This window comes from Strix aluco, chromosome 3 (genome assembly GCF_031877795.1).
Source record: "Strix aluco isolate bStrAlu1 chromosome 3, bStrAlu1.hap1, whole genome shotgun sequence".
NCBI lineage: Eukaryota > Metazoa > Chordata > Aves > Strigiformes > Strigidae > Strix > Strix aluco.
The window spans coordinates 22182381-22194100 of record NC_133933.1 but is presented as its reverse complement, the minus strand read 5'-3'; the positions used below and the strand labels follow the sequence as shown (position 1 = coordinate 22194100).

At 44.5% G+C, this 11720-nt stretch overlaps 1 protein-coding gene across 1 annotated transcript in view; it reads right to left on the bottom strand.

The window, feature by feature from the left end:
• Nucleotides 1-529: 529 nt before the first annotated feature.
• The window catches only part of LOC141921592 (TOG array regulator of axonemal microtubules protein 2-like), a 42818-nt gene continuing 31627 nt past the window's right edge, over nt 530-11720 (bottom strand). Inside the window, 2 exon segments of the mRNA XM_074820516.1 lie at nt 530-965; nt 9996-10082. Coding sequence (XP_074676617.1) covers nt 721-965; nt 9996-10082 — 332 coding nt within the window. The 3' untranslated portion in view covers nt 530-720.

Genomic DNA, 11720 nt, shown 5'->3' with positions numbered 1-11720 from the left:
GGTGCTGGGAGGCAGTCGAATGGCACTGACCACCTCATCACATCAGTCCATTGCATGAGGGAGCACAGGGGACTACAGACAAGATGCATCCCCTGAAATGGGAAAAAGGGGGAGATTTCTGCTGTCGTGAGCTTGATCTGCACATCTCAGGTATCTGTCATTGCACCAGCAGCTACCAGAGACTTGTAAAGGGGCCACCTGGTAGCTTGGCACCTATGGCATACACTGGCACACACAGTGAGCTGCACATCCTCCTATAACCCCCTCCCCCCAGAGGGGCTAGCAGGTCCTGGTCTCTCATTCTTTGCTTCACAAATCAAGACGTCTAATCCTATAGCCCCTGTGCTTCCAAAGCCTATCTCTTACTTCATAAGTAAATATATATATATATGTGCATCCCTTACTTTCTAAGTATATAAATATAAATATATTCTTTTCCTTTTTACAGTTACAAATTGCATTTACACACAGGCTTTTATTTTTCTGGTATCTATGGAAGCTTCTTAGAGAACATGAGCTCAAGATATAAAACTTTTGAAAAATACTTCCTTTTATTTATTTTTCAAAATATACTATGTACAACTGTACCTATAAACTCTGTAGGGTTACTCCCGTTCTTCAAACACACAGACTAAAACCAATGCCACCACCAAGTCCACCTTTGCCTCCACCTGTTCCAGTCAGCATCTCTCCATCGGCTCCCTGGAGCACACCAAGTCTTCACCCAATATTCAGGCCCAAAACGTTCCAGAGGTTCTTCGCCACATGCTGAGGCTGAGTGGCGGCGTGGTCCCTCAGGCTCAAGCCCATCACTTGGTAGAGGGTCTTTGCAAGCTTGGCAACCACAGCCCTGACATTGCTGCTTCTGACAGGCAGGGCTCTGTTTCCCAGAAAGAACCAGAGTATGGGCAGGGCATAGTGCTTGACAGCTTGGGGTTTCGAGGGATAAAGAGATGCCACGAGCACTGCCAAGTGAGAGAGACAAGCTTCTTAACAACCTTAATGCAAACAAGAACCTACCTTTATTTTTGGCTCTTGGGAGCCTTTTCTGGCTAATATCAGCAAGCACAAAGAGCCTGATGATCCAGAAACAGGCAACAGTGGCTGATCATCCACTGAACAGAACAACCAACCTCTGAGGACCTTTAATTTTTCCAAATCAGAGGCTTTGCATCCGTGACAGACTTAGTAAAGTGAATCACACACATTTTGTAAATCATTTCACTATCCACTTCTGCATTACAAATGACAAAAATGTCAAATCGTTGCTTACTTCCATTCAGAAGTTGTCTAAACCAGCTGCTGAAGATTCTGAAATGCAGCTTAGAGAGGTAATTGAAAGATTTCTAATAAAAAGGATGATTACTTTTTTGGTGACCTTTGATGAAAAATGCCAACAGTCTAATCTGGCAGTTCCCTTTGCTCAGTGGCACACAGTAAACGGCAGTGTAATAACACACTTCAGAACTCCAGCCCACAAAAGATGTGTGCCACTTGACAGTTTTATTAGAAACATCAGTGACTAACTGATGTCTTTGGCACAATGGTCTAACCTGAGTTTTTTTCCCTTCATACTTGGTGGTTTCTAATGAACAGCTGTTTCAAACGTCAGGATGTCTTAGATAATTACCCAGACCCCATTGCCATGGCATTTGGACATCTCGCAATTTTAATGGCATTTACCCTCACAATGTTCCCTGAAATAGGGATATAGAGATAGAAAAAAATCTTACGCAGGGAGCTGAAATCTAACAAAACCCAAGCGTTCCCTCTCATTCTCTCTGAAGTCTGCTCTCAGCTCATTTTCTGAACTGAACTATATTGAATACAAACAAAAATTTACGACCAATAGGCTCCTTGCACAGCAGATTTTGCTGAGAGATCAAAATCTGAAATGGTCTGGAGACAGAGTTCTTATTTTCTTTTCAGTGGAAATGTGTAAGGAACTGTGTTAGACTTTGTTTGTCTCAACATTGCCTTCACGACTACCACTTCTTGGCCTCAGCATCCTGTTGCTCTGAAGGCGGACGCTTTGGAGGAGACGCAGAGTCCTGGTTGAAACCATGACATCCGCTCAAAGCAAGAACAATGACAGCCTTGGCAGTGCCTGCCAAGCTGTACCTGCGCGCGAGCCAGGTGAAGAGGAAATCGGGGCGAGGAAGACGTGCAAAGGCTGAAGGCACCACAGGTCGACCCCCCCCCGCCAGCATGAACACCTGGGCATGCGCGTATGGAGGACCACGGGGCGGCACATATTACAATGAGCTCCGTGGAAATGGGCGGACTCTTCGGAGAAATCGTGGGGACTGGGACAATAAAAGGACTGCGTACTCCTCTCTTGGTGGACCTTCTTCGACACCTGTTACTTGGAGCTGGGACCTCGGCGGAGCTTGGAGCACCACCACCTGCACCGAGGCCGAGTCTACGGAACATCGTTGGATCCCTGGTGGTGGCGGTAATTAGCTGCATCTCTACCGTTTTTCTGGCTTAGGGATTCTGACTTTCTCTTTCCTTTTCTCTCTGTCCTATCGCTGTTATCAGTTGTTATAGAAAATAAAGTTCACAAGATTGTACAGCATCTGACCTCGTTTGTGTCTTAATCTCGCTCTTGGGATCGTTTAAGAACTCGCCCCGATATTGGATCGGGACATTTTAAATTGGCGTCACGGACAGGATCCCTTGAGACGAGAGTGCTATACTGTCTTGCTGTGTTGGATGCAAACCTCTCAGGATGAAATAACCCCCTTTGTGTTACATTAAGTTGTGACCTCCTGAGAGTGAACAGGGGGAAGAGTGGACAGTGATATTGCATTTGTGTTTGGGTTAGGTGTGACCTCCAGAGACTTAACAGGGGAAACTTGCATACCAAGGTGTGGCCCTCTCAGGACGATAATCCCCTTTACATTGCTTTTGTGTTAGATTCAGGTCCGGCCTCCTGAGAGTGAACAGGGGAAATTTGACATTAAGTGTGTAATATTCTGTAACTGAGGAGTTGTTGTTTTGCTTTGAAGAAAAATGAGTATTGCTTTAGAAAACCCCTCAAAAGAGGAAGTACCCAAAATAGGGAAGGAAACTTTGTTTAAATTGTTAGAGAAACATAAATCAAGACCTTCGGTGCCTGGAATGAATTGGGCCCGAGGGAATTGGTACAACTTACAGGCTGTCACTGATAGGATTGTTGCTCTGCAGAAAGATGCAAAAGTCAGGTCTGGCAAGGGCAAAGGTTTTATATGTGCAGTCCTGGGTGCCAGTCTGGCAGCCGCAGTAGAGGAAAAGGAAAACTACCACACCTCTGAACTGCAAATGATAGAGTCCCTCCAAAATCTGGTTCAGTCTCTCCAGAGACAAGTAGAGGATTTAAAAGGAAGACTGAAGGAAGAAGAGGAACATAGGAAAACAGCAAATAGAGTTTTGAAAGAGTATATTTTGTCAGATAAAACTGAGGAAGAACGGGGAGAAATATGTACCCTTGACCCCATCAATGAGTTGCAAAACCTCAAAATGTGCTTAGACAGATTAGAAGTCCCTCTCCGTCCCTTGATTAAAACAGAGTATCAGTACGATGGGGACGATGATGATGCCAGCCCACAGATAACCAGCAAAGAAGTTCCTTTTACCTTGACAGAGCTGGCCAATTTAACAAAACAATATGCTCGGGCTCGAGGGGAGTCCGAAACGGAGTATGTGTGGAGAGTGTCATTAACTGGAGGAGATCAGATTATGTTATCAGAAAAGGAAGCTGTGGACTATTGGGGTCCCAATGTTTTCTTAACAACTGGAGACAGAAGGCTCCATGGTCCCTAACCCAAAGAGCTGCCTATTGGGCAGGGGGAATTGATCCCCGAGAGAGAAGAGAACCTGTAATCATACAGGGAACAGTAGACCAACTCATGGAGAGTGTGCAAAAGGCTGCATGTTTGCAGATGATGTATGACCGAGAGTTAAAACCTTACTGTGAATCACCCATGACATTGCAAGTAGATCCTGTTCGAATGACCCTTCTGGTAAGGGGACTCCCCAATTCGTTAAAGACTATGGGGATTCAATTGCAAAAGGAGATAGCCGAAACTTCTTCAAGTCAGAGAGCATTGGCATCATTGCAAAGAACATTAATCTCTGGATGCAGCCGAGAGGAGCACAAAGCATGGACATGGGAAGAAGTAGCTAGGGAGTTAATTAATTATGCCCGACAATATGGACCTACTCCAACCCCAAGTGCCAAAGTAGATTCCTGGAGTGTGAGACGAGCAGAATTAGAAGTGGTCCCACGGGCTGCAGAGCAAATTGGTGGGCGACAATCATCCATGAGGAAGGGCCAAGGCTTGGGATCACCCCGATGTCAGAATTCTGGGAGAGAGAGACCCCTAACTCGACAGGGACTGTGGCAACTAGGGCTTCAGAAAGGCATTCCCCATGACTTGATGGACGGACTCACGACCCAAAAATTAGAACGACTTGTGCAGAACTGGCGGATGTCACTGCATAAGGTCACCAGGTCCTTAAGGAGGATGGCAAGGTCGGTCGCCTCCTGCCCAGCCTGGAGGACAGCTCGCAGGTGTTACACCTCCACCCCCAGCAATCCGTCTCATTTTCCAGGACAACCCGTCTTGGTCGCACTTCCTACAGTGGGCACAGTGCCACTGGTGTTGGACGCACCCCTTAATAAGTACACCTGGAAGGCCAAAGATGCTTATAGAAAGGAGCACAAAATTAATACAAGGTGGATTATTCCATCTTTCTGATTATAACTCACTTCCGGTTCTCAAAATGAACCGAGAAGATTTTTCTTCCCTTTTCTCTTGCAGGTAAAACCCCCTGAAAGAAGGTTATCCTGAGTCACAACGGGGGATCCTTATGTGGATTTTGACTCTTTGTATAGTATTGATGTCTATTGCCTTATTAATATTTGTAGGATGTGTTGTGTACCATCGTCGAAACTGTTTTGGGCGACCGTTCTCCTCTCCCTTGGTTCCGGAGGAAGCTCCGGCTCTCTAAGTGCTAACCGAGAAGGGTGGGTCAGCAATTTCAATACAGTCCACACTGGACTGAGGATGCTGATCCCTGGCAACTCCACTTTCCTGGAAAAGGTATTTAGTGCCTTAACTGGACAAAAGAGAGAGGAGTACGAGTCGGGGAGAGTGTTTGTGAATGGGCTTTATCCCCAGGCTTTGATTATTTTGACCCCTGATGTAGGTCACCACTCCAGCCACGGGGTGGTATAACAACCCACTACCTCAGTTGGGAATAAGACTATATGATAAGTTAGGAAACAAAAGGATTGTCCGCAACAAGCGATCTGTTGAGTTTAAAATAGGTGGAACTCAAAAGTGGGGGGAAAATGAGCGGCCCCCTGAAAGAATTATTGAGCATTATGGGGCTGCCACTTGGAATCCCAATGAACCAATATCAGGGGCAAGAGAACCAATTTGTAATTTGAACCGTATAATTCTACTGCAAGCAGTCTTAAAAATTATTACTAATAAAACTGCTAATGATATAGACCTTTTAACTCAACAATCTCAACAGATGCGCACTGCGATCCTTCAACATCGCATGGTTTTAGACTACCTACTAGCTGAAGAAGGAGGAGTATGTGGAAAACTAAATGTTTCTGATTGTTGTTTGGAAATAGATGATGTAGGTGAAGTAGTCTTGCAACTGACCACGGATATTAGGAAACTAGCTCATGTCCCTGTTCAAACATGGAATGGCTGGAGTGGTGATTTATGGTCTTGGTTACCCGGAGCACCATGGGTAAAGCAGCTTCTATTTTATCTCATATGTGCATTTGCCGCCTTAATGTTTTTGCCATGTATTATTCCTTGCTTTGTTCAGTTAATCCAGAGTGTTGTTTCCAACATGCAATTCATATCTACTGTTTCACCTGATGGTGTAAAACAGATTCGTATTGTTCGCCAACCAAAGCCTGTCGCTGTATCCATCATTTAAACCTTAAACTTAGGATAGATGTTTCTAGGCCTAAACCACACATGTGCTCTGGGCTGGGGGTGTCCATTTTGGCAGATCCCCGGCTCAGACGAGTCAGACCACCATTTATTTTCAGCGCTGTGGTTTGTAATAACAATTAGAATGTATACCCTTTTAATATTGAATTTTGTGGCTGTTACTTTGTTAGCTATTGCTGTATTTTCTCTTGCAGCATGTATGTGTTCGTCTGGTAAGTGTCCATGAAAACCGTCTTATAGTTGTGCCTGTTCATGTAAACAACCACCTCCTTCCCCTCCCCGTCCACAAAGACCGAGAGCACATTCCTCGGCCCGGTGTGAAACAGAACCGAGAGCACATTCCTCGGTCTGGTTTGAGATGGAACCAAGAGAACATTCCTCGGTCCGGTTTGAGACACATGTTTAACTTTGTTTAGTTAAAAACCTGTTAGTTAATAGTGTTACTGTTACCTTTTCATATGTTTATTTAGAATATTGTTAACATTGGTATGGATAGTGTTGTTATTTGCCTTTGTTTAAGTTTGGAACAGAAGTTTCGAGGCCCAAATGACACATGCGCTTTGGGATGAGGGGGCACGGAAAGGGATTTTCCTGCTGCGCATGCCGACCCCAACTGCAGCGGACAGCGTGGACTGCCAGAGACTCAGACACTTTGTGGTATTTTGTTAGAACCGCAGGAAAAGATGGAACATTGTGGTGGCGCAATTCTTACCCCCCCCCACCCCCCACGCCCCTCTTTGTTGGGCTGCTCGGTGCTAGGTGCGATTCCACCCACATCCCCCGAGCTATACACCAGTCTGTGGAGATAAGGACTGACAATGTTAACGAGCCTGGCTCCTGCCCCTCCCGATTGCTCCGAAATGGTTAAAATGGCCCATCAACTCCTAAGGGCCTGGCACACCTGTGCCTGGGATGTGGTCAAATGGGAACAATAACAGAGTCGCACATTAATCAAATTCTTGTGTAACTGCTGGAAGGCACCAGAAGGCATTTGACAAAAGTCAATTATCCTGGACCCTATAAATGGCGACCACCAGGGAGACCCTTTGAGCTCTCCTGGATCGCAGTGGGCCTGTGACCAGCATCTCCCCTGAGCTGGGACGCCTCTCAGGTACCAAACCCTTAAGGTGCTGTCTGCTCCAGACGGAAGGCCAGGGCGAAGTCCCCCGCTCGAGTCTCAATTATCGCCTGTTGAGGAATGCCAAGGCATTGTGAGTATTTACTCTAAACTCAAGAGGGAAATTTTCTTTGAGCTAGCTTATCTTTACTCTGTGTGTGTGTGTGTGTGTGTGTGTGTACGTACCCTTGTCTCTGTGTGAGTATGTCCGTTCTGTGTTCATTCTACTGAATCCAAACACCTTTGTTTCTGTATGTTTGTCCATTTTGTTATGTGCATGCATGTATATGTATATATATAGGTACCGTTAAGTAAGTTAGTGTGTATCTTGTCATTTTAGAATCTGAATAAGTCGCTTTTCTTTCTTTTAGTATCTCTGAATTATTTTATAATAATAAATTGCTGTTAGTTATTAATAAACCTAGATTTCTTACTAAATATTACCGTGTCAATACTTTCATCCGCGACAAACATGTATTAGGATTAATTTTAATTCACTTTGTAGTTTTTGTCTTATTGGTTGCTAACTTAATTGTTATTCTAATACTTCTTTTTTGTCCCTGTAAATGTCAATCATGTAACTTGCCATCATGCTCTTGTGTTGTTTCATCGGAGCCTCAAAATTAGTTTATGTTTTGGTTTTATAAAATTAGTTAGTTTTAAGCATGATATACCTGTTAAAGAATGTTATTGGTTATAGGCTTGTTAGTTGAAAATGCTTATATTTGTTAAAGATATTGTTAAAGACATGTTTATTGGAAGGAAATTTGCCGGAAATCTTGTTTGCTATTATTGTATTTTGCGATTTTCTTGTCTTTCTCTCTCTCTCTCTGTACTGTTATCTTTAACGCCACCACGAAGACAGCAATGTTGAGCCACGGGGTGGTGTAAGGAACTGTGTTAGACTTTGTTTGTCTCAACATTGCCTTCACGACTACCACTTCTTGGCCTCAGCATCCTGTTGCTCTGAAGGAGGACGCTTTGGAGGAGACGCAGAGTCCTGGTTGAAACCATGACATCCGCTCAAAGCAAGAACAATGACAGCCTTGGCAGTGCCTGCCATTCTGTACCTGCGCACGAGCCAGGTGAAGAGGAAATCGGGGCGAGGAAGACGTGCAAAGGCTGAAGGCACCGCAGGTCGACCCCCCCCGCCAGCATGAACACCTGGGCATGCGCGTATGGAGGACCACGGGGCGGCACATATTACAATGAGCTCCGTGGAAATGGGCGGACTCTTCGGAGAAATCGTGGGGACTGGGACAATAAAAGGACTGCGTACTCCTCTCTTGGTGGACCTTCTTCGACACCTGTTACTTGGAGCTGGGACCTCGGCAGAGCTTGGAGCACCACCACCTGCACCGAGGCCGAGTCTACGGAACATCGTTGGATCCCTGGTGGTGGCGGTAATTAGCTGCAAATCTACCGTTTTTCTGGTTTAGGGATTCTGACTTTCTCTTTCCTTTTCTCTCTGTCCTATCGCTGTTATCAGTTGATATAGAAAATAAAGTTCACAAGATTGTACAGCATCTGACCTTGTTTGTGTCTTAATCTCGCTCTTGGGATCGTTTAAGAACTCGCCCCGATATTGGATCGGGACAAAATGTTAATGTGATTCTGTTATAAAGTAACCATTTCTTATTCTGTAGTGGAAGGACCTCAATTTTCTCTATGCTGTTAATCTAGCATAAGTCATCAACTTTTAAACAGCTCCTGAAAGTACCTAAAAACAATTCTGCTAAGAAGGGTTATGGTACCTATTTTAAAATGGGAGTTAATTTGAGTTTAAATGCTGTTAAACACAGCGGTCACTATGGAGCTTCAGAAGAGACAGAGCTCTCTGTTTCCAGTAAATCGTAGAGAGAACATCTGCTCCCTCTAAAGCAGTCCCAATTTATGTTCAGATGCTTTATTTGAGAAAAGATTAAAATAACTGTAAAACTAATTCGATGTTTATGGAGATTTACTTTATGCAAATGATCTTTAAAGGCCCTTCTACATTCGCTATGGCTAAGCATGCCCTTTTGAGATTCATAATGAAGAAGCAAAGTGTATTAAACCTTGGATTAAAAGATGCTGGCATAATTAGCAGTGGATTCAGCCCTAACTGAAGCAAGGGTATGAATAGTCTTTTCTAGTATATATTGAGATTATCATTTTTTCCATTCCCTGGCTATTGCTGACATAGCAAGCTACTATTCTAAATCAATTATCAGCTGCCTTTGTAGTGTGTCGGGCACCACTGATATAGAAATAGACTGTTTGCACACCCTGAAATGCTCGGAGTCCAATGTCATATCTGCAACACGGGCAGGGAGCCTCAGTGGGTTGGGCTAAATGGGTTGGGCTTCTGCCCCTCCGTCCCCAAATTCTGCCTTGCGCAAAATCCTTGCCTGTAACATGTGTGTTGAGTTTTCACCTACGCTATGACCCCCAGGCTCTGCAGAACTCAGCGTCAAAAGTTTCCGACAGAAAAATGAGAATCCTGTGATGACAAACCAAACTGATTGTCAGAAATACCAGTGACCACAATTTTTTCTGAAGGATGGTTGTTCACGTTAGAAAAGGGACCTCTTCCAGGTCCACGACATTTACGGTACTGTCCTTCAAAGAGAGGAGCCAGCCAGGGTATTTTTAGCCCCTCTTTTTCCTGGAGGCAGCTCCTGAGATGCCCCAGTGAGAGCTCAGCGCCGGAGCCCGAGTGCTGTCCTCATCTCACATGCTGCACACCTCTGCAGCAGCCAGGCAAACCCCTGCCAAATACACCTATTACGTGTATCTCACAGGAGAGACAAGCTCAGAACCTTCCAGTGTTTGATGAGCTACTGCACCGTCTATTCAGAGGCTTTCCCTCTAAATGTTCCCTCTGAAGACTTCTTCATTTAGAAGTGGAGATTAGCTGAAGCAGGCAATACCTGAGAGATGTTCTGTGACATCCAGCAGAGCCTGGCCGCTGAGGAAACGCACTCGGTGGCCAAAAGCTTGCAGCATCAGTCTGTTATCTGAAAGAGAAACATTTCTTTCTGCTCACGCTGCTGAGGTTATAAGAAAAAAAAGAAAGGGGGAGGGGGAAGGGCAGAGGTAACTGCATTTTGTAAAATAAAGTAAATTTCAATCATTTTCTGAGTTCTTTTCTTCTTCTCTCCTTCCAGCTTACTTGGGGGGATTTTAAATTCAAAAAGAAAAGCTTTCATTTCACATTTGTAAATACAAAGTTGGCCGCTGTACAAGGAGCTATGTTAAACATTTCACATCAGGGCCCTCAAAATTTAAGTCCCAAGTAAGCAGTGAAAAGTTTTTGTGTCCCGGAGCTTTGCAGAAGTGACCTCCTCCCTCCTCTAAGGAGAAGGGTGAGAAGGCTCAGAAGTCCACACATCCATTCACACTTAAAAGATAAGCTGGTGTTAAAGATTTAAGTTACCTGTTGGGATCTATGGACAAGACTCCCAAGTTACTCTTACAACAGAGAATTACTGCTTATTGCCAACACCATCCACTCTCAGGGGCTCCTGTAACATCTCTCAAATCAGATCTTGGCAGAGAGACTGGAAAACAAACTCATTTTCCAATACTTGACTATCATATGTATTTTAGTTTTCCTATGCTGCCTGTTGTTGATTTGGGGTCTTGTTTGAATTTATGAACTGTTGCCCGGATTGGTCTGCAAGCCTCCCGTCTTACTGCTTCGATAAGCCAAGCAAAGCTTTTCTTGGAGGCAGAACGCACGTGGGATGCGCTACGATACCTCGCAGTGTCACCAGGAGTGGCACCGATAAAGCGAGCAACCTACTTCTTTGTGAACCGCTACAGAGACAAATCCCAAAGTGGTTTTAAGTAGCACTGTGCTATTAAGTGCTCCTTTCTGCATGAGATATAAAAAGGAAGACCCTAATGATCTTCTTGCAAGCATGCAGTAAAGAACTGATCCCGCTATCCTAATTAAGCTTCTGCTTTGGTAATTACCCTCTTCTCATTCACCTTTTTAAGCACTTCACTTTTTGCTTCACACACTTGCAGCATTGGCAGACACAGTTTCATACTTGCTGTTCCTCCCCAGAAAGTTACCTTACAGCTGCTGCTTTGAAAAAAACACCCTGACATCTGGAGATCTTGAAGGAGCACAAAATGTTAATTAATCATTAATATCAGGATCTACACAGATTTTCAGGGGAACACTTGGGTTTTGGGCGGGTGAGGGGGAACTGTTTGTTTCCTTGGTTTTTAGGAATCTAAGCATATAGGCACTATTGACCTTTCAATTTAAGGGTTTCAAATGCCCCATGCATTTTGAAACAGTAAAGCTCGAGTCAATAACAAATTTACCCAACCATTACTTTCGCTGCCTTGAGAGACCTAAAGACAGAGCAGCTTTTAATGGCTGTTAGAGAAAACAAGGCAGCAGGCAGTTCAATTCTTATTAACTCAGCTTTAATTCTCTGCACTACATAGTAGCTAAACCTGCTGGCTACAGGACAGGCAGCCCAGCATTTGCAATAAAAGCAAAAGAAGAATCTGCTTCTCCACACTCTCACTTTCACTGTGTCCCCCTCTTTGCTACGTTAACACCTACAGGAGAAACATCCTTCCCCTCTTGTAGAGGGCTGGTTCCTCCGGGAGCTACTCGGGCTGCTGGCCTGATT